Source organism: Bos taurus, chromosome 8 (assembly GCF_002263795.3).
Source record: "Bos taurus isolate L1 Dominette 01449 registration number 42190680 breed Hereford chromosome 8, ARS-UCD2.0, whole genome shotgun sequence".
Taxonomy (NCBI): domain Eukaryota; kingdom Metazoa; phylum Chordata; class Mammalia; order Artiodactyla; family Bovidae; genus Bos; species Bos taurus.
This window is the reverse complement of record NC_037335.1, coordinates 10,925,755-10,948,972: the sequence shown is the minus strand read 5'-3', so window position 1 is coordinate 10,948,972 and position 23,218 is coordinate 10,925,755. Positions and strand designations below refer to the sequence as shown.

The 23,218-nt window shown below is 43.7% G+C and overlaps 1 protein-coding gene across 1 annotated transcript in view; it reads right to left on the bottom strand.

The window, feature by feature from the left end:
* Window positions 1-19,237: 19,237 nt before the first annotated feature.
* Window positions 19,238-23,218, bottom strand: part of SCARA5 (scavenger receptor class A member 5) — a 133,176-nt gene continuing 129,195 nt past the window's right edge. The window contains exon 9 of the mRNA NM_001102499.1: window positions 19,238-21,351. Coding sequence (NP_001095969.1) covers window positions 21,215-21,351 — 137 coding nt within the window. The 3' untranslated portion in view covers window positions 19,238-21,214. The remainder of the gene's footprint in view (window positions 21,352-23,218) is intronic.

Here is a 23,218-nt window from a genome sequence, read left to right as displayed (position 1 = left end):
GACTAAACAACAAGAAAAATAAAACTTTTAGGGAAAAAAAGTATAAAGCAAAACTATAAAAAATTTAGAAATACACTGGTGATACTTAAAGAAAAATTTCAGAACAAAGGGCTAGGTAAAGAGTTTATAGACTCGACATTAAAGGTATGCTCTGTAAAAAGAAAACTTGGGACTTCTCTGGTGCTGCAGTAGCTAAGACTCTGTGCTCCCAATGCAGGGGGCCAGGGTTCGGTCCCTGGTCAGAGAATTAGATTCCCTTGTGCCGCAACAAAGAGCTTGCATGCTGTAACTAAAGATCCCATGTGCTGCAGCTAAGAAACAGCACAGTCAAATAAGTAAAAAAGTAACTTTTTAAAAAAGAAAAATCAATAAATTGAACCTCATTACAAAACTTTAATTCTGCACAAGATGCTGTGAAGATGTAGCAACAAGCTACAGAACTGAAGAAAATGTTTGTGAACCACATGTCCAAAAAGGATTTAATTCTAGACTATTACATAAAGAACTCCTAAAATTCAGCAGTTGAGAAATCAATCCAGTCTGAAAATGGGCAAAAGACATTGTAACAGGCTGAATGTTGTTGTTGTTCCGTTGCTAAATCATGTGTGAATCTTTGCGACCCCATGGACTGTAGCATGCCAGATTTCCTTCCTTCACCATCTCCCAGAGTTTGCTCAAACTCATGTCCATTGAGTCAGTGATGCCATCCAACCATCTCATCCTCTGTTGTCCCCTTCTCCTCCTGCCTTCAATCTTTCCCAGCATCAGGGTCTTTTCCAACGTGTCAGCTCTTTGCATCAGGTGGCCAAAGTATTGCAGTTTCAGCTTCAGCATTAGTCCTTCCAGTGAACACTCAGGGTTGGTTTCCTTTAGGATTAACTGGTTTGATCTGGCTGTCCAAGGGACTGGCCCCCAAAGACATGGGGTTCTAAATCTCTGGAATCTGTAAATATTAGCTCTTTTGGAAATAGGGTCTTTGCAGATTGGATTAAGTTAAAGGATGTTGAAATGAGGATATCATCCTGGATTATCCAGTGGGATCTAAATGCAGCCACATGGATCTTTAGAAGAGGAAGCAGAGGAGACTGACACAGACACACAGGGGAGAAGGCAGTGTGAAGAGGGAGCAGAGAGAGATTTGAGGATACTGACTTAAAGAGGTGGCCTGTGGCCACAAACCAAGGAATGCTGACAATCACCAGAAGCTGGAAGAGGCAAAGGACGGGTTATCCCCTCGTCACCTCACTCATACTCTTCATTCCACAACAGGCCGAACACCTGCCGAAGCCTGCTGCCTCTTAGACAATGTTTCTGACCATGACCCTTCCCACTGAATGTCATGGAGAAACCACTTTTGGTCTAATTTTTTATCATCTGCCTCATGGATGCACCTGTGGAAGTAGGAAAAAGCTAAACTACTGGGCAAACATGACGTCTTATTACAGTTTAATTACTTTTGGCTTCATACTCTGGTCTCTCCCCGCTCCCTCAAAGGACAGCAAAAGGGTGTGTCAGTTCAGATGGATGGTGATCACGAGCTGGAAACATTTAAGGATAGAAAAGAAAAAACAGGGACTTTCCTGGTGGATCAGTGGTTAAGAATCTGCCTTTCAATGCAGGGGATGTGGGTTTGACCCTTTATCCAGGAATTAATATCCCACAAGCTGTGGAGCAACTAAGCCTGCGCGTAGCAACTACAGAGCCCACAGGTCATGACTAGCAAGAAGCACATGTTGCAACTCAGAATAAAATACTTATTTTTGCAGCCAAAAATAAATAAATAATTTTTTTTTAAAAAAGAGAGAGACCGAAAATAAGAACAGGAATATGGGTGAACTCTAAGAGGTAATATTTTTGTCTGGAGCAGCTTCCTAACACTGGGGATCTGGGGTCGGGAGTGCAGCGCAAGCTTGGAGCAGAGTAGGAGCTGGGAAGCCCTCCACACAACTGCCTGTTAGGAAGACTAAACTCCACCAGCCTTTACTCATCCTCAATGGCTAAAGATTTCCACTTGCAGCTCTGACTTTTCCTACCACCCAACAAGAAATGAAATTTTGCTTGTTCTGGGAATATGGGGCCTGAAAAACAAGAAGTGCTTTGGAAACATGTGCTGGGATCTGAGTGGTCTGTAATTGATGAGTTCCTTCCTCCATTGTGGTCCAGGACACTGGGAAGATGGAACAGGGAATTCGAACCTTCCCTCAGGGAAGACGCCTACTTAATGCCTAACAAAGATGAGTATTCCATCCTCAGTGATTGTGTAAGACTTCTGAGCTGGTTCTGACATCTGGCCACAATTTCGGCACCCTGCTGTTGTTTTTGCTCTCCCATGTTCTTTGCTTTCGAATTCAGCCAGAAAACATTTTGATTCTCAGCCTCTTAGGGTGAATCAATACAGTGGGAAACAGGAAAGAGGTTTTGGTGGTTTACACTTCAACTACCCAATACCTATGTGGAATGCATAGAGAGTTGAGATGAAATGCAAATCCTGCTTACGGCATGCTGTTGGAAATTATCCTGCCACTAAGGCAACAGCATATACTAAATAGACTAAGAGAAAAAACCAGATGTTCTCAAGACGTAAGAAAATCATAGGTTCAGGCCCTTTCCTCTGGGGATCTAGTTAAATGGAGAAGCTGGTCGGGCTGTACACACGTACCATATATTAAATCTCATGAAACAGAGCCATAAAAACAAGCCCAGAGCTTGTTACCACCAGGCTGCCCTTAACCAGAAATCACTTTTCCAGCAACATGATACATCGTTGTTTTTTTTTAATGGTTGCTCTACGGGTGAAGAGCTAGATGGAAAAGGCCCCCAAGACCTCAATACCTATAGGCCTTCATGTACCTATTAATATTTTCAGCACAAATCCTGAACCAGAGAACAGTCCTAAGCTAGGTATGTAGCTTATTAAAATGACTGCTGGATGGAGGGAGAGAGGGAAAGAGCTTTTATTTACTCACTTGTTTATTTATTTAGATTGTAGGCCTGAACTTAAGTGGTCTTTGATGAGGCTTTCCCCTGAGAGTGGTAATAGGGGTTTCACTCTAAGAACTGCTCATGTAAATTTCAGAAGTGGATCAATTCATTCAGGTATTCATTGAACAAGTGATCCTAGGCCAGGTTAAAAAAAATTGAAAAAAATCACATATTCATATGTGGGCTTTCTAGGTGGCTCAGTTATAAAGAATCTGCCTGCAGAGTAGGAGACCCGGGTTTGATCCCTGGTAGGGAAGATCCCCTGGAGAAGGAAATGGCAACCCACTCCAGTATTCTTGCCTGGGAAATCCCATGGACAGAGAAACTTGGCAGGCTACAGTCCCTGGGATCCCACAGAGTCAGACATGATTGAGCAATTAACACTTCAATCTGTAGAAATTGTGAGGCCTTTAGAGGCCTATCACCAAAACAAAAGGAAGTTAGTCCCTCAAGAAGACTATCGGAACCTGGTCAAAGGAGAAAAAAGCCAAAAGGACTTGCTGGGATATTGCTCCTCTGAGGTGGGGGACAGGCAGGGAGCTGGGAGGCAAGGAAGCCAGGAGAGGCATCCACTATGCTGAATGGACAGCACCTTGAGTTCACCTTGTGGTTTAGACCTAAAAATCCAATAGAATAGAGTTATAAATTTCAGGCCAGATCAAGACTGAAGACATGGTTTTAGTTTTGTTTTTGTTTGCATCTTCTGCAAGTTCCTTTTTCAAAAAAGACTACTTTGGACAATATATTTATTTTAATGTCTGTTGAATCAAAATTCACATACATGGGACTTCCCTGGTGGTCTAGTGGTTAGGATTCTGTGCTTCAGTTGCAGGGGCATGGGTTCGATCCCTGTTGAGGGAACTCAGATCCTGCATGCCATGGAATGTGGCCAAAAAAAAAATAAAAAAAAAATTCACCTACAGTGAAATGCATAGGTTTTATATACACAGCTGAAAATTTTCACTTATTTCACACACAATACACAAATGAGTACATCTAGGTAATAAACACTGCAGTCAAAATTAATCTCCACTACTCATAGGTAACAATTGTTCTGATTTCCATCGTCTAATTAGTTTTATTCATCCTTGAAGTTCATATAAAAAAAGCCATACAATATGTACTTTTTTATTTTTTAATGAATTAATATGTCACAATTTGTTCTTGTTTTCTTCTGCTGATGGATATTAGAGCTGTTTCTAATTTGGGGCTATTTTGTGAATACAACTGCTATAAATATTCTTGCACAAGTCTTTTTGTGGCTATATGTTTTCATTAGTCTTGGATAAATATTTAAACTGGAATTTCTAGGTCATGGGGCATGTGTATATTTAACTCTATAAGGAACTGCCAAACCATTTTTCCAATTTTACACTCCCACTCACAATGTATGCTTATTTCTAGTGCAAAGTGGTATTTTACTGTGCTTTTAATTTCTATTTCTCTGAGGACTAATAATGTTGAGCATCCTTTCATATGCCTGGTGATCATATTACTTCTTTTCCAAAGTGTCTGTTGAAATGGTTAGTCCTTTTTTCAGTTGGGTTGGTTGTCTTTTTATTACTGAGTTGTACAAGTTATTTATATACTCGACACACAAATATTTCATTTGTTGTATGTAATGTAAATATTTTCTCCGAGTCTTTGACTTGTCTTTTGATTTTCTTGACATCTTTTGATGAACAGATTTTTGAACCTTTTATGAAGTCAAAGTTAGCAATGTTTCATGGTTAGTGCTTTTTATGTCCTTTCTTTTTTAAAAAATAATGTTATTAATTTTCACTGCACGGGGTCTTTGCTGCTGCATGCAGGCTTTCTCCAGTTGCATGCACAGGCTTCCCATTGCAGTGGCTTCTCCTATTACAAAGCACCGGCTTCGGTAGTTGTGACACGTGGGCTTCGTGGCCTTGAGGCATGTGGGACCTTCTGAGAGCAGGGAGCAAACCTGTGCCTCCCGTATTGCCAGGTGGATTCTCAACACTGGACCACCAGGGAAATCCTAAGTTTTCTTCTAGAAGCTTTATAGTTTTAGGTTTGTTGGGTTTTTTTTTTTTTTTTCCTTCACTTCTTCAGTTTTATTTTCCCATTGTCAGTTCTTTTGAATATTTCTCTGGGCCTATGCTAGATATCTTAGAATTTACTCCAGATCAGGGTACTAAATAAATTATCAAGGCCACTCTAAATCTATAACTTAAAATTTATCTCCTAATAGTTTCCCAATACTAAGCACTTAGATATGTTATCTAACACAAGTCATCTAAGATCGAATGATAGTATAGATTCTCTAGTAGTAAAATTCCGTAATTTAGTGATATCTCAATTCTGGATGGTTAAAAACTCCTGCAGTGTATAGGTTGTTATAATATACAGGTACAGAGTTCTTAGAAAGCTAGTCCTGGAATGTTAGTTTGTGAAATAAAAATCTTTAGCTTTAGTGCATTAAAAATAGAAATATCATTACAAATTCTCTCAAAGCTTTTTTAAAATTTTAGTTGGAGAATAATTGCTTTACAGTGTCGTGTTGGTTTCTGCCGCACAGCAACATGAATCAGCTCTAAGTACACATATATCCCCTCTCTCTTGAGCTTGCCTCTCACCCTACCCCCACTCCCCTCCAGTTGCAGCCCTCTAGGTCACCACAGTGCAATTTTAGCTTTTAATTTGGGTTTATAGTCATTTCAACTTTTGGGTATTGCAGGAGATGGGGTCAAAGTTCATCCCCCATCCCACCCGAACCCCCACCATATACGTCTCCAGTTCTTCCTGCACTGTTCATTGAAAAGATTTTTCCCTTCGTGATTTTGTTGAATATCAATTGACAGTATATATATGGTTATATTTTTGAACTTTCTAATATGTTCTTTTGATCTGTTTGCTTGTCCTTATGACAAAATCATATTGGCTTGATTAGCATACTATAGCGAGTCTCTGAATCAAGTAGTAGAAATCTTCCAACTGTATTTTTTGTTTTCAATATTGTTTTGACTATACTAGGTGCTTTGATTTTTCACATAAATTTCAGAATTATCTTAGCAGTATAAACAAAAAAAAGTGTTGGTATTTAATTCTATTGTGTTGAATCCATAGAGCAATTTGACTTCTTAGTAATATTGAGTCTTCATGTTATAAACAAAGTATACCTCTCCATTATTTTAGGTCTTCCCAGCAATGCCTTATGGTTTTCATGTTTTTTGTTAAATATATTCCTGGTGGCTCAGTGGTAAAGAATCCGCCTGTCAATGCAGGAAACTCGGGTTTGATCCCTGGATTGGGAAGATCCCCTGGGAAAGGAAATGGCAACCCATTCCAGTATTCTTGCCTGGGAAATCCCATGAACAGAGGCCTGGTGGGCAGCAATCCATGGGGTTGCACAACAGTCAGATACAACTTAGCATCTAAACAACAACAAACAACAGTCTTTTCGACTCCTGATTCCTGTTTACATGACCTTAATGGTTTTTCCCAGTTTCGTTTTCAATTAATATGACAAAATGTTTTAGATTCATCTTGTACATTTCTTGCCACCGACTTGGTATCAGCCATTTCTTCAAAAAAGACCCTAAGTTTTTCTTTTTAAAGAAGGATATTTCAATACCACAATCTGGGTGCTAGGGATGAACGTTTCTTTTGGTTTGGTCACTGTTTCTAGGTCTAATTGTTCCTTAAACAGACTTGCAACCAATTTTCCAATGTTAGCCACACCTTCACAACTCCCCTCCCTCTCAAAAGTTGTGAATGCCACCAGGTCCTAAACTTTCGGGAAATTCCATAGCCTTCTCCCCCCAGCTTTCCTGGTAGCCCAGCTGGTAAAGAATCCACCTGCAATGCAGGAGACCCCAGTTCGATTCCTGGGTCAAGAAGATCCACTGTAGAAGGGATAGGCTACCCACTCCAGTATTCTTGGGCTTCCCTGGTGGCTCCACTGGTAAAGCATCTGCCTGCAATATGGGAGACTTGAGTTCGATCCCTGGGTTGGGAAGATCCCCTGGAGAATGAAACAGCTACCCACTCTGGTATTCTGACCTAGAGGAGGAAGTGAAAGAAAGTACATGTGCCTACTTTCTCATTTTTCAGTTCTGAAAGTCTCTCCCTGATCTTTGTATCCCTGGTTCAGGTCTAACCATCATTACTCCTTAGGAAACATTTGTGGAAGAACAGTGTCCTCTCTTGGGCTTGCTTTGTGACAAGATGGGTCAGTCCAGGACACATTGGATGAGTTTTTCCTAGACACTTTTGATTTCTCTTCTTTCCCCGACTTTGCCTTGTATATTCCCTGACAACCACCGCATCATCTCAGTTTTAGATCCTGAACCTGCATTTCAACACACATCTGTGATCCAGATTTTCTGATTCTCTCACGTTAGAACCCCTTCTTGCTTATGAACCTTCCTATGGACCAGTCACCAAAGCTTAATCTAGAATCCAGATTCCCGGATGAGGCAACTGGTCAACAGTAATCTACAACAGAAACCCTTTAGCTAAGCAAACCCTGAATGTACTGACTTTTAAGGCAGGTAGGTCTGCTCAGACAGAAAGAAAGCTTTAGGAAAGGACCATTCTGATCTATAAAGCATAGGATGTCATCAAGCCAGAGTTCCTTGGGTCTAAAGGAAGCTAAGCTCTGTTCCCCAACCCTAAAGTCCAGGGAGGAGATTTTTTTCCAGAATTGTTATTTATTTCAAAACATTTCATACTCTGAAGAAGAGACAAAAAGACACATTATTTGGTTTGGAAGTTATTTTGCTTTGCCCGAGCTTTTCCTCATCTTCCAAATAATTTGTGGGATGAGTGGATTACCTGATACCTCTTATGAAAAGGAAAAAAGGAGAGAGAAATAATTCTCGTGATTCTCTGGGGAAGCAATATGGAATTCAAAATGGAAAAGGAGGCACCAGTGACATATTCTGTTCACCTCCAGCACACACTGCGCAGGGGATGCATCGACCACAAAATCCACGGTGCCAGAAATGAATGCCAACTGCTTATTTTCAAATGTGACATAATTTCCAGAGGATTTGATTCTGATCATTGCTTTGACTGCCCGTGGTCATTCTGTTACTGGAAACCTACAATGCCAGTTCTTTGCTAAGTGTCTTTGGCAAGGCCTTAGTTAGTGTTTAATCACAGTAAGAAGGTTCCAAAGACTTTATTAGCCGTATAAAAAATTACAGAGATATTAGCCTAAATTGGATCGAGCCCAGAGCAGCTGTACTGTGCTTCAAGGGCAGGAGAATGTTTCAGAGATATATTATGCTAACAGAAAAGCACCCTGGGATTTAACCCTTACAATAATGAACGTAAGTGTTCCTTGTTTTACAAAATAGCTCTATTTCTGAAAATTGTGTAAATCTGACATCTCATACCCCCTCTTACTTCCCCATTCAATAATTACAGTATCCAGAACACTTAATCTCCAATTATGGCTGATGTCAATGTACATACTGTTATCTTTTTTTAATGTATTTATTTCTAATTAAAGGAAAATTGCTTTACAGTATTGTGTTGGCTTCTGCCAAACCTCAACATGAGTCAGCCATAGGTATACTAATGTCCCCTCCCTCTTGAACCTCCCTCCCAACTCCCTGCCCTTCCCACCCCTCTAGGTTGTTTCAGAGCCCCTTTGAGTTCCCTGAGTCTACAGAAAATTCCCACTGGCTATCTATTTTACATATGTTAATACATACTATTGTCTTTTAATTCTTCTCCTTTTCCAAGTTTCTTTGACAAGTACTTGAATAGAAAAGATGTAAATATCTAATAGCTATGTATTTAGAAAACTGTTTATTAAATATTTTGGTAAAAAAACACTATTCACTCAGTTTATTTTGATTTTTCCATATGGATAGGAATTAAGTCTAGGTCCAAATGTAGGATTGGGGTAGCACTGCCTTGCAAAAAGAAGGGAGCCCATTAAATTTGCCATTTTTCTTTGTTCAGCTTACAAATTTTGGTGGTTCCAAAATGCCAAATTTCTAATCAGTCTGGAACAATGTCTCCACAGGACCACCATTAAAAGACTAAAAAGGGGGAATAAATGACATTTTAGAAGGCTAAATGCATTCTATTTAAAAGATTTTCCTTCATAATCTTGATTATGACATTCTTCTTTTTATGGATGTTCAAATGCCCTCTCAGATCTGAAATGTTAATGGTTTGTGTAAATGGTTTTTCAAAGATGTCCTTATGTGGCAAATATTAAAAACAGCCTCCCGATATTTTTTGGAAATTAACTGATCCGTGAAACTCAGAGGCATAGGATCTGGTGGTTTACTGAAACTTCTAGAATGTCTTTGCCTGTAAGGGTATTAGGTACTGGAGTGTTTTGGCTATACATAATTTATGGAAGGAGATAAATATGATTTTCCTTTTGAGAGTAAAAATCAAAATATTCTGGGGCTTCCCTGGTGGCTTAGCAGTAAAGAATTTGCTTGCCAATTCGGGAGACAGGGGTTTGATCCCTGGTCTGGGAAGATCCCATATGCCTTGGAGCAATAAGCCTGTGCCCCACAACTATTGAGCCTGTGCTCTGGAGTCAGGGAACTGCGACTACTGAGCCCATGCACCCTAGAGCTCATGCTCCACAACAAGAGAAACCACTGCAACGAGAAGCCTGAACGTTGCAACAAAGAGTAGCCCCTGCTCGCCATAGCTAGAGAGAAGCCTGCACAGCAACAAAGACCCAGCGCAACCAAATACAACAAATAATTAAATTGTTAAAAATAAAAATATCCCACTGTTGAACGGGGTGCGGTCAATATATTTTCCATTAATAATTAAATATTATCCCTTTCAAATTCATCTAATTTCCCATTTATTGCAGAGCTTGATTAGCCTACATCAGTGTTTCTCAAAGTCAATTTCATAGAGCACATGTTCCCTGTGTAACAGTTTTCCATGTTGCATGTAAATTACCACAGTCTTAGGCAGCTCTAAATTACACACATTTAGGTTTCCTCTTCCAGGATGACAGTGAAAAATGCTCTGCAGCCTCCAGCAAAACAAGCATAACTAGTGAAAATTATTCTTTAAATCCTAACATTTAAAGTCTCTGGAAATTGTCCTTAGGGTATACAGAACATAAAGAAATACTTATTTAAGAAAACATAGTAAAATTTGGTAAGAACAGTGAGGGTCTGTAGCATTTGAACCATGACTCATCCATTTCCTCCCCACTTCCAGATCAGTGCGACAGAAACTCTATTCTAGGAAGGTGAAGTCAAGGACACAGGGCTCCTTCTCCTTCCAACTCTTACTAAAGGGATATGGTATCTTCCTGGGAGAGGTAGGCCACCAGAAGTTTTCATCAGCCCCAGCGACACATTGGTAAGGAGATTGAGAAACTGGAAATCTCATACACGGCTGGTAGAAATCCTGCGTTGGAAAACAGTTTGGCACATCCTCAAAAGTTTAATCATAGAGTTATCTTATGGCCCAGCAATTCCACTCCCGCACATAAACCCAAGAGAAATGAAAACTTACGCCCACCCAAAAGCTCTTGTGCAAATATTCATAGCAGCGTTATTTCTAAGAATCAAAATGTAGAAACAACAGACACTCATCAGTTGATGAGTAGGTATCACTTGTAGTCTTCCAAGTGGTGCAGTGGTAAAGAATCCAGCTGCCAATGCAAGAGACACAAGAGACTCAGGTTTGATCCCTGGGTTGGGAAGATCCCCTAGAGGAGGAAATGGCAACCCACTCCAGTATTCTTGCCTGAAGAATCCCACGGACAGAGGAGCCTGGCAGGCTACAGTCCATGGTGTTGCAAAGAATCCGGACATGACTGAGCATACGTAGCTCAGTGGTCTATGCACACAATGGCATATTATTCAGCAATTTAAAAGAAATGAAACGCACATGCCACAACGTGGATAAACCTTGAAAACATTATGCTAAGTGAAAGAAGCCAGTCACAAGAGACCACACATTACATGATTCCATTTTTACAAAATGTCTAGAATAGACAGATTTATAGAGAAAGTAGGTTAGCGGTAGCCTAAGTCTGGTGAAATAGAAGAAAGATGGGTGACTGCTAAAATGTATGGGCTTTCTTTTGGGACCAATGAACATATTACAAAATTGATTGTGGTGATGGCTTCACAATGTTGTGAAGAGAATAAGAACCATTGAATTGTACACTTTAAGTGGGCGAATTGTATTACAAGTGTTTGTGGGAAACCTATATACCCCATTTTTAGCTCATATTTTCGACTCAAACTGAATCTGTGTGTTCCTCCCACCTCCATCCACTCCCTCCATATTGAAAGAATTGCTCCTTCTCTGATGTTTTTCTGTTGATGCTTTCAGAAACCTCTTCTGCACCTTCTACCTCGAGCCAGTCAACTCCTATCAATTCTTCTTAATATATCTAGAATTTGGTCCTCACCATCCTTTTCTATTTGTAAAAAAAAAAAAAATTATTTTGTTGCTCTGGGTCTTTTTGCAGCATGTGGGATCTTTAATTGCAATATGTGGGATCTAGTTCCCTAACCAGGGATCCAACCCAGACCCCCTGCATTGGGAACGCAGAGTTTTAGCCACTGGACACCAGGGAGGGCCCTCATTGTCCATGTCTAAAGCTATTTCCTTTCTCCACAACCCTGTTCTCTCTCCCGGATCACTACAATTGCCTCTTACCTTAGATTCTATTTGCCAGACACATCTATTGCCTTTTCATACCACTAAGTTAATTATGCATTATGGATTCAACATACGAATCTGGGAAGGAGGCACAAAAATTCAGATGCTAGCACCAGCGATGTGACTTCAGGCAATGTACCTAAACTGGCTGTGCCTCTATGGCTCCAACTACACACTCATAATTGTAACAGCCGTAACCACCTCACAGAGCAATGACAAAAGCCAAATCAGATAACACGTAAAGCTGCCTTCATTTAGCTTATACTATGCACATGTAAGGGTTTATTTTTATTGATGATGATCATCCAAGATGATGGTCAGCACTGATTGGCCACAAATAACTGGCTGGCTTAAGGAAGCATGGTTATTCAAGCAAATTATCCTTTTTTTTTAAATTGGAGTATAATTGCTTTTCAATATTGTAATAGTTTCTGATGTACAACAAAGTGAATCAGCTATAGGTATACATATATCCCCTCCCTCTTGAACCTTCCTCCCACCCCCGCATCCCACCCCTTCAGATCATTGCAGAGCACCAAACTGGGCTCCCGGTGCTATACAGCAGCATCCCACTAGCTCCCCGTTTTACACATAATAGCATATGTATGTCAGTGCTACTCTCTCAGTTCGTCTCTCCTGCTGCTGCTGCTGCTAAGTCGCTTCAGTAGTATCTGACTCTGTGCGACCCCATAGACGGCAGCCCACCAGACTCCCTTGTCCCTGGGATTCTCCAGGCAAGAACACTGGAGTAGGTTGCCATTTCCTTCTCCAATGCACAAAAGTGAAAAGTGAAAGTGAAGTCGCTCAGTCGTGTCCGACTCTTAGCGACCCCATGGACTGCAGCCTACCAGGGTCCTCTGTCCATGGGATTGTCCAGGCAAGAGTACTGGAGTGGGTTGCCATTGCCTTCTCCCAGTTCGTCTCTAAGCTCCCCTCTTATCCTCATCACAGGGAAATTACAAGGGTTTTAGGAACTCTGTCCCAGGAACCAGTGCCAAGACCAAGTGAGCACATTTCACAATGTCACTCGAACACAGAAATCATTGGTGAGCTTTGAACTCTTTCAGTGTCCCTCAAGGGGTAGGTGTCAGGAGGAAGAGAGGAAATGGAGTCAGCTGTCATCTCGTAACATTTGGCTTTAAAGAGGAGTCACGTGGGACAGTAACTGGAAGTATGACCAAGAAAATTATGTTCTTAAGCCTTGCCAGGATTTTAAAGTTCTAACTTAAGACTTGACTCCTTTCATTAAACATTTTACTCAACATTTATGAGGTCCTACTACACGGTAAGGAAACACAACTGAATATGATCAAGGTCCTAGATGACAAACAACTAGCTGTGTACAGTTGACCTGCATCTGTGGGCCTTTGAATTTCTGGAGTCTGCAGTTCAATCAACCATGTGTGAAAAATATTCCCCCCAAATCCAGAACATTTCAAAAGGCAAAACTTGAATCTGCCCAAACCAGCGACTACTGTTGACCCTTGAACAACACGGCTTTGAACCGTGCAGATCCACTTACACACCAATTTTTTTCAATATATACTACAGTACTACACAACCCAAGGTTGGTTAAATTTCCAGAAGTGGAACTTCAAATATGGAGGGCTCACTGTCAAGTTCACTTCTAATTTTTTAGTTCAAGGAGGGTTGGCATCCCTAACCCCCAAGATGTTCAAGGGTCAACTGTATTTACATAGCATTTACATTGGATTAGGTGTTATAGGTAACCTAGAGATGATTTATAATATCTGGGAGGATGTGTGTAGGTTACATACAAATACTACGCCATTTAATATAACCTACTTGAGCATTCTTGGATTTTGGTCTCCATGGGAGATCCTAGAACTAATTCCCTATGGATACCGAGGGATGACTGTATACAGTTCCTGAGCAGGAGAGACAGTTGTGTGTGTGACATTAAGGTGTAAGAGAGCCCTTACTAGCATTCTTCTTCGTAGAATTTCTAAAACCTTTACAGGCTTGGGGGCTTCCTCTGTGGCTCAGTAGTAAAGAATCCGACTGCAGTGCAGGAGATGTAAGAGATGTGGGTTCAATCTCTGGGTCAGGAAGATGCCCTGGAGGAGGGCATGGCAACTCATTCAAGTATTCTTGCCTGGAGAATCCCATGGACAGAGGAGCCTGGCGGGCTAGGGTTGCAAAGCCATAGTGTTGCAAAGAGTCGGACACAACTGAAGCGACTTAGCAAGCAAACAAGCATACAGGTTTTGAGGTCGAAAAAAATCAGAGCTGGAAGGGAACTCAGAGACCATCTAACACAGTCCTTTCATCTTACAAATGTAAGAATTTGGGTCCCAAAGAGGCTACATAGCTCGCCCAAGGACATACATCTAGTAAGTGGCAGATTCAGAAATAAATCCCCTATCTTCTGTTTCCCAACTCAGGGAATTTTCCACTACTCCATGCCAGATCATACACACAAGTGTCCACTTCTTGCATTTCTAATTTCATATAGCTGAACTATTACTTTAAATGGTAATGTTAATGAATTCCATGAGTCAGCGCTTATTTTCATATTCTGCCAATTAATCGTGGTTTGGGGGTAATTCACTCCAAGGCCTTGAATTGTAAAATGCAGCATCAGCTGTTTGTTTTTTTTTAAGGTAATTCACTCCAAAACTTGGACCAAGGACACCTAATGTCGTTCAGAGTTAGCTGGATTTGTCTCCAAATGTCCTTGAATTAAAAATCTACAGTCCTGTTTGTTTTTCCCCACAGCACAGCTACAGGGAGCAACTGTGACATTGGGTGGGGGAGGGAAGGGGGTCCACAGAATCTGGAGAGGTGGGTGCACTGGGGAACAGGAGGCTCAGGGTGAGGTAGCCCTGCTGTAACCTGGTGGGCGATGTGCCGAAGCGACTGTTTTGGGAGGTGCCCTTTCTTTGTAACTGCAGCTAGAGATGACAGTAGAATTTCTGTGATTTCTGACCCTGGACTCCCCTTCTGCAATCTGGACTGGTCTCTTACCATCTGGAAAATATCACTTTCATTTGGAAACCAGGAACATCTTCTACTTCATCTAGAACTAGTTACTTTCCCAGCCAGGAGCACAAGGAAGTCAAGGAGAAACAGGAAAGAAAAAAAAAAATCATTCAATTATACAAAACAGCCATCTTTATGCCCAAGGCACTTGGTAATTGGATTAACCTTCAGGGGCCTCTGCCATCCAACCTGATCTCTTGAGCTCGTCAGAAGAGGCAAAGACTAGACCTGTGGCCTTGAGCAAGTAATGTCATCACTAAGCATAAGAGCTGGAAAACCTTTCTGAGCTCATGTAGTTTATTATTATAGACATGGAAGGCAGACTGAGAGAAATGAAACATCCTACATTACTTATATTTGTGGGGGTGCCTGCCTTCTCCCCTTGCTCTCATGCCTCCTCACCTGTCAAATTAGGAGGTTGAACAGATGACTTTTGATACCTTTCCCAACTCTGACATTCAATGCTGCCTGACAGGTGAGGTGGTCAGGCAGCCTTGGGCATCACCCAGGAAATAGACCTTCAGAATCTTGGGTCCAAACCAGACCTACTAAATGAGAATCTGAGTTTAAACCAAATCCCCAGGTGATTCCTATGCACGTTAGAGTCGGCTTTAGAATAATCTGGTTGATTTGACCCCGCTGCTGCTGCTGCTAAGTCGCTTCAGTCATGACCGACTCTGTGTGACCACATGGACAGCCTCCTACCAGGCTCCTCTGTCCCTGGGATTCTCCAGGCAAGAACACTGGAGTGGGTTGCCATTTCCTTCTCCAATGCAGGAAAGTGAAAAGTGAAAGTGAAGTCGCTCAGTCATGTCCGACTCTTAGCGACCTCATGGACTGCAGCCCACCAGGCTCCTCCGTCCATGAGATTTTCCCGGCAAGAGTACTGGAGTGGGGTGCCATTGCCTTCTCCGATTTGACCCTAGAGGGTGTATTCTTCCTGGAAGGCTTTCAAACGTGTCATTCTCTTGTTGGCCTGCAGATGTCACCAGAGAGCTAACAGTGGGCTTTCTAGAGTGGCGGGAACTACAGAAAGTTTTTATTCCCATTTCTCCTGTCTGTTCTGCCCTTCAAGTTCCTGTACACTCTGGCCTGTTACTCAGTAAAGCTGGAGAAATGGGCTGCAAAATGTATTTTGAAGCTGTTCACATCACAGACACTTCATTGTCTGCCCTTCCAGAAAAGAATTGGACCTAGAGGCCCTTCTGTCTCATGAGCAGACTCCCATAGAGTGAATTTTTAAAAAACCCAAATTCTGTGTTTCCTTGACAATGCAGATAAATCTGTGGCGGATACCCTGACAATATGGTACTATAATGAACTACACTTATTTTGGTCCCAGAATTTATTTATTAAGGTATTCGTCTTGTCTCGATCAATTCTTAAAATTTTAAATTATAATGACCATCTTTCCAGTAAACCAAAGGTCAAAGTCTTCCATGTTATTATATAAATATTAGTCCCTTGGACTTCAAGGAGATCAAACCAGTCAATCCTAAAGGAAATGAACCCTGAGTATTCATTGGAATGATTGAGGCTGAAGATGAAGCTCCAAAACTTTCCACCTAATGCAAAGAGCCAACTCATTGGAGAAGACTCTGATGCTGGGGAAGACTGAAGGCAAAAGGAGAAGGAGGAGACAGAGGATGAGATGGTTGGATAGCATCTCAATGAACATGAATTTGAGCAAACTCTGGGAGATAGTGGAGGACAGGGAAGCCTGCAGTACTACAGTCCACGGGGCTGCAAAGAGTCAGACACAACTTAGCGACTGAACAAAAACAATTTGCATAACCCTTTAGATTTTTTAAACCCTTTTAATATATTCTCGAAAAATATTTGTGACATAAGGCATGTAGGATACTCTGAGTTATAGGTGATGGTCCTGAAGCTGGAAGTTCATCTAATAAGTTGTGAAAATAAGACTTGGATCCAGGTGGCACTGGTGGTAAAGAATCTGCCTGCACTGCAGGAGACCTGGGTTCAATTCCTGGGTTGGGAAGATCTCCTGGAGAAGGAAATGGAAACTCACTCCAGTATTCTAGCCTGAGAAATCATATGGACAGAGGAGCCTGCCCGGCTACAGTTCATGAGATTGAAAAGAGCCAGACACGACTTAGGGAGTCAAAATACTTGACAAAGTATCTTTAGACTTTAGACCTCAGGCACCCTACTCCAGTACTGTTGCCCGGAAAATCCCATGGATGGAGGAGCCTGGTAGGCTGCAGTCCATGGAGTTGCTAAGAGTCGGACACGACTGAGCGATTTCACTTTCACTTTTCACTTTCATGCATTGGAGAAGGAAATGGCAACCCACTCCAGTGTTCTTGCCTGGAGAATCCCAGGGACGGGGGAGCCTGGTGGGCTGCCGTCTATGGGGTCGCACAGAGTCGGATACGACTGAAGCAACTTAGCAGCAGCAACAGCAGCACAAGTCTGTGCTCCTTGAGAAAAAGACAGCCCATGAGGTCAGCCTGCACTGGCCTAGGCTCTCTGCTGAAACTTGATGAGGTGAGGAGACAGAAATTGGAGGTTGAGAAGGCCAAGGTGGCTGGAATTTGCTGGGCACAGCATCTGAGACTAGGGAGCCACGTAAAGAAAGTTCCAGAAAAGTGCACAGGGTTCCCTCATGTTGTCTGCTGAATCTGTGTGAACCCTGGGAGGCTGGGTAGAACAATTTCTGAGGAAAGCACTGAGAGCAGAGCTCATAGTGAGCTGGGAATTGTTCAAGTTCCCTCCAGCTAGGGTGGGAGGTCCCCATGTAGGGCAGGGGTCCCCAGTCCCCCAGGCCATGGACGGATACTGGCGGGTGGCTGCCAGGAACCAGGCCGCACAGCTGGAGGTGAGCGGTGGGTGAGCGAGTGAAGCTTCATCTGTTTTTACAGCGGGTCCCCATTGCTCCGGTTACCGCCTGAGCTCCACCTCCTATTAGCTCAGCAGAGGCGTCAGATTCTCATAGGCGCTCAAAGTGTACTGTGAACTATGCAAGGGGGGGATATGGGTTGCATGTTCCTTGTGAGAATCGAATGCTTGACAATCTGAGGTGGCGCTGAGGTGGTGGTGTTAGCAATAGGGAGCGGCTGCCACTGCCTCACCCCCAGATGAGATCATCCAGTTGCAGGCAAACAAGCTCAGGGCTCCCACTGATTCTGCATGATGGTGAGCTGTATATATTTCATTATATATCACAAGATAATAATAATACAAATAAAGTGCGCAATAAAGGTCATGCACTAGAATCCTCCTGAAACCTCCTCCCCCCAACCACCCAGTCTGTGGAAAAATTGATCCCTTCCACAAAACTGATCCCTGGTGCTGAAAAGATTGGAGACCACTACCCTAGGGGACTAAGAGTCCTCCTGGAAAGCTCCTTAGCCTGTTCTCACTGGGGGATGAGCTGGTGAAGAGGATTCAGTGACAAAGCTCCCCTCAGTCAGAACTCAACTCAGCTCCCAGAATCGAAAGGTGGAGGAGCAGAGAAAAGAAGGGATGGGAAAGGTGTTCCGTGGAGGGCTGAAGGGAGAGCTGTTCCAAGAAGAGAAAGACAGGTGCTTCACACAGCTGACATCTCATAGAAATGTCAGAATAACCGTCAGGAAACAATGAGGCTGAAGAAGCCCCCAGGTGACTGTGGTGGAGAGTGCCGTAACTTCTTTTGTGACTCAAACCCACCACAGCTGTCGGCTTGACTACAACCCATGCAGGCACCATGGGTTCTCGGGTATTTGAGACCAGGGAAACCTGGGGCCTTGTAGACATTCGAGGGGAGAAGTTCCCTTCTCCACGTAGCCTGAACATAGAGTGGGAGCCACAGTTCTTTGGGGGTGGGTATCACCTGGCTTTTTAGAGGAGGAAACCATGCCTCTGGTGTGTTTCCAGAAAGTCTACTTTTTGATCTCCTTTGGCAAATTATTAGGGCCCACGGCCAGCCTGGGGCCATGAGGTTCTCCTGGAGGTGCAGCTATGAGCATGTGACCGGGACTACCCAATGACCCAGGTCACCCCACACACTGCCCGGGTCCTGGGCCTGGGGGCTCCTGCTTCTCACTGGGGGGTTCAGACCTTGGGTGGTCTTCTGTGTTAATGGAACTCTGGATGAAAGCACATCCCCAAGTAAGAATTCAGTTGTGTTTGACTCTCTGTGACCCCACTCGGCTCCTCTGTCCATGGAATTCTCCAGGCAAGAATACTGGAGTGGGTTGCCAGTTCCTACTCCAGGGGATCTTCCTGTCCCAGGGATCGAACTTGGATCTCCTGCATTACAGGGAGGTTCTTTACTGTCTGTGCCAACAGCTCTGGAGAAGTGAGAAATTGACAGGTGGACTTTCCTTTAGGAATACAAAAGCAATTCTCTTATAACCTGGGTCTTGATTATCATTCTTTTGCTTGAGACCCTTTCCTTAGGTTACCTAATAGGTAACTTAAGACTTCATATGCCATCAAGTTCTTGGTCTAGACTATGTTTATCGTCCTCTGGAAGTATTAAGGCAGCTTCTCATAAGCTGTCCATTCTACCAATTCCTGCTGAAAAATGATCAGACCTATCCAATTTTTGCCCGCCTCCTTCCCATGCTCACTGGGTTTTCATGAGAAAAAATGTGAGGGAAACTTGTTAGCATCATATTTTCAGCTTTATTGAAATTCTTACAAAAGGTCTAATGTATTTTAGGCCTGGCCTAATTTCCCTTAGTCCCTGAAATACAGGATCATGGCTATTTCCACGTCCCTTTAAGTAGGAATGTAAACTAGTAGACATTGCTTTTAAAGTTCAAACACATATCACCATGGTTTTTCATTGATGTAAAGCAAGACTTATGTTTTCCCGAATGAAAAGACTAGGTAAGAAAGTTACATGGGTCTTCATTGGGATAACTGGATTCTTTGTCAGAACAAACTTAGGGATTTATTTCACTTAATGTGACATTCTTCCACCTTGAGTATTTTCTTTTTTTAAAATGCAAACTTTGCGATGTACTGAGCTATGTAGTAAAGAGTGCCGTGTTCATATATGCATACATGTATTGGCTCTGGGAAAAGATGCATGAGTACATGCATGTTATGTAAACATAGCAGATAATAAGCATATTATAAGCAAAGAACAACCAATAGCATGTACTGGTTTAGTTGTCAGCCAGGAGCTTTGCTGGTCTCATCCCCAGAGGGTCCCAGCCCTCGCGTTCCCCAGGCAGGCGATGCCCACCACGTAGGACAGGTGACTGTGATCTGAGGCGTGTCTGAGTTTGTGACTCCCCCAAGGTCTCTGGGCCTATGCTCACTTGCTACCATGAAGCTCCCCAGGCCTAGAACACAGAAATGCCCAGCATGACCTGCTCCTCATGTCAAAAGCAGACTCTGATCTCCCCATCACTAGGAAAGGGGTGCAGACTGAGGGCTCCCAGAGGCCCACAGCCTCTTCTTCCCCTAGATGTAGTAGGGAATCCGCATTTCCTTCCAGTCTTATAGGCTCCATCAGGACATGTGCTTTCTTGACCACAGGATGACACCCAAAGAGGCCTGGAAGGTTCTGTATCATCGCCTCCAGATAGCTCTGAGACACAGGCAACGTGGCTTTAATCCTGATTGCCAGATGACTGAGGGTTGGCCTTGGTTTAGCCCAGATAGCTCCCATGTCACCCTCTAAATCCATCCTCCTATGTGGATGGCTGCCTTGGAAGCCAGTCACATCCAACCTTGAACTTATACCCTATGGGATTTGGAGTATGTAATCTTTTAGTCAACTTGTGCTGCACCCCAGCTTCTTGCTTGAGTCTAAGCAAAGACATAATGAAAGTTCAGGTCGAAACAATGGTCTCATTCTCCATCTGACTGATAGGCTAGGTGAATGGGTCAGTCGAGTGCTACCTGGAGGTCAAGTGGTACCCAAGCCAGCATGACTTGCAGGAGTGCTGCAAAGTGATACATGAATTGAGCACCCAAGATATTATGTAGCACACATGGCAGTCACTCAGTAAATGTTCCTTTCACTTGCCTTCTTGGAATCCAGACTGGTTCCTGCAGAAGGCTGGCATCTCCCTCTCACTCCTAGAGCCGCCCCTCCTCTATGTCACTTTCCCAAACTAACAAACGCTGTGCAGAGGCAGAGGAAAGAGGGGAAGGTGAATCACTCAGTATCGTCTCTTGCTGGTCAAAACTCTTGGCCTGAGGTTTGGGAATGATCTGCAGAGTAATCGACCTGGGATGCCTCCTACCCATCTTCACTGCTGCATTGGTCGCCAGGATCCATCTGTAACTCACAGACCACAGAGAACATGGACAGGTAGCCTTGAGGGCACGGTGTTTAGAAGACTCTGGAAAAAGGCGATCCAGTCGACCAGGGCTCCATGCAGGAACCGTGGTGGAAGGGAGAGACAGGCAGTGGATCCCAGAGTTGTGCTTTGGAATAGATGTCCAAGAGGAGGAGGGTGACAGGTCACCGTGGTCCTGGGATGGGAATTACAGAGGTCTGGGGGTGCTGGGCTGGGCATGGAGGGCAGAGGCGTGGCCAGGGGATCCCCGAGCATTGCCCCCACCCCAGGAATGCAGGAAGGAGGCTCAGCAGCTGGGCCCGGACCTCGGGCTGTGCCCACTGTTAGTGTCTCTTGCACGTCACGCCAGCATCCTCAGCGTGCCCGCAGTTTGTCACCCCCCACTTGGAGAAGCTGCAGCGGAAGATGCTCTCCTCGGTGCCCTTGCAGGCGACATCGTCCATCCAAATTCTCCCTGTGCCTGTGGAGACAAGTGGACACGATGTCTTAGCAAAGATGCAGGAGTGCAGGACAGACGGGAGCACGCTGTCTGTCCCGAGATCTGCTGTCAATTCTCTAACTGAGTGGTTCCCCCTGCCTTCTCCACTCCACCAAGACCAACACGTCTTCTCTAGGCTCAGTTTCTTGAAAGCAGAATAAAAATAATGGACAGTGAGGATGGGTTTCCCTGGTGGCTCAGTGATAAAGAACCCACCTGCCAATGCAGGAGATGTACGAGTCGTGGGTTCAATCCCTGGGTCAGGAAGATTCCCTAGAGGAGGAAATAGCAACCCACCCCAGTAGTCTTGCCTGAAGAATCCCATGGATAGAGGAGTCTGGTCGGCTACAATCCATGGGGTCACAAAGAGTCAGACACAAATTATCGACTAAACAATAACCATGCTGGTATTCACTGAGCAGCTCCTATGTGTCGGGCTTCTTAAACATATGATCTTCGTCCATTCTCACCGTGGTGCTGTGAGATGGGCATGAATAACCCTTTTTCTAGATGGAAAAACTAAGGTTCAGAAAGCAATTGGTGCAAGGTTGCTCAGCTTGTAAGTGGCAGAGTCTGAACTCAAGCCCAAGTCTTGCTGCCTCTCAGGCCCACACTTTATACAAGATGCTTAATAGCTTTTGAGATTTTGGCCATGCCACATAACCTGTGGGCTCTTAGTTCCCTGACCAGGGGTCAAACCTGTGCCCCCTGCAGTGGAAGCACAGAGTCTTAGCCACTAGACCACAAGGGAAGTCCCCTCTGTTGAGATGTATCTTGCAGCCTTTGCTGCTGAATATTCAGACAAGACATAATCAGAGGGACAATGTCAGAAAGATCTAACTCAGACAGATCCAGCACCCCATAACCAAATATCTCAGTGTCAACATCACCTCCAGTATTTTGAAATTTAAAGCTGATAGTCTCACACAATGAGTGTCAAACAGTGGTCCTTGGAATGACAGCAGATCTCAGAAATTAACAATATCACCAGACATATATGTTATGACAGGCGGAAGCATCAGTAAGCATAAGCTAGGTTACAGTTCAGTAACAAACTAGGCCAGTTCCCAAAATACAAGGTCCCTAAGACAATCCAGCTGAGTTTTGCCCACCTGTTCACCCTGCCCTGTTCACTCAGCTCTTAGGAGGACCAACCTGATGGTCTGAAGGTGCCCATACAGGGAGCCTTTAGTTGGTTTTCCCAGGATTATACCCGAGTCTCAAGACACACAGACCTGGCACTGAGGTCTTCAATGAACGTCAAGGGAATAGGTCAGCTGGGTGAGGCTTCAAGGGAGTGGAGAGGGCTTGTCTGGGGTCAGAGAGGTCAGCGGGGAGGGGAGAAGTCACCTGGAGCCCCCACTGATGAACTGGTAGGGCCATCAACCATGTTCTGGTGGGTTCTCTGGGCTGATGGCCAAGCCACATCTTTAATGGTGGGAGCTCACTCGGGAGCCCTCTGGAATGCTGCCTGAGCTTCAGGGCTCCCATCGCCCATGGAGTCATTAGGTTAGAGCTTCACTACTCAAAGTGTGATCCTAGATCAGTAGCATCAGAGTTTGTTAAAAATACACAGCCTCATGCCCTGCCCAGGACCTACTGAACCAGAATCTACATTTGAACCAAGTGGTCCTGCATTGAAGTTTGAGAAGCACTGCTACTGCTGCTGCTAAGTCACTTCGGTCGTGTCCGACTCTGTGCCACCCCATAGACGGCAGCCCACCAGGCTCCCCTGTCCCTGGGATTCTCCAGGCAACAACACTGGAGTGGGTTGCCATTTCCTTCTCCAATGCATGAAAGTGAAAAGTGAAAGGGAAGTCGCTCAGTCGTGTCCGACCCTTAGTGACCC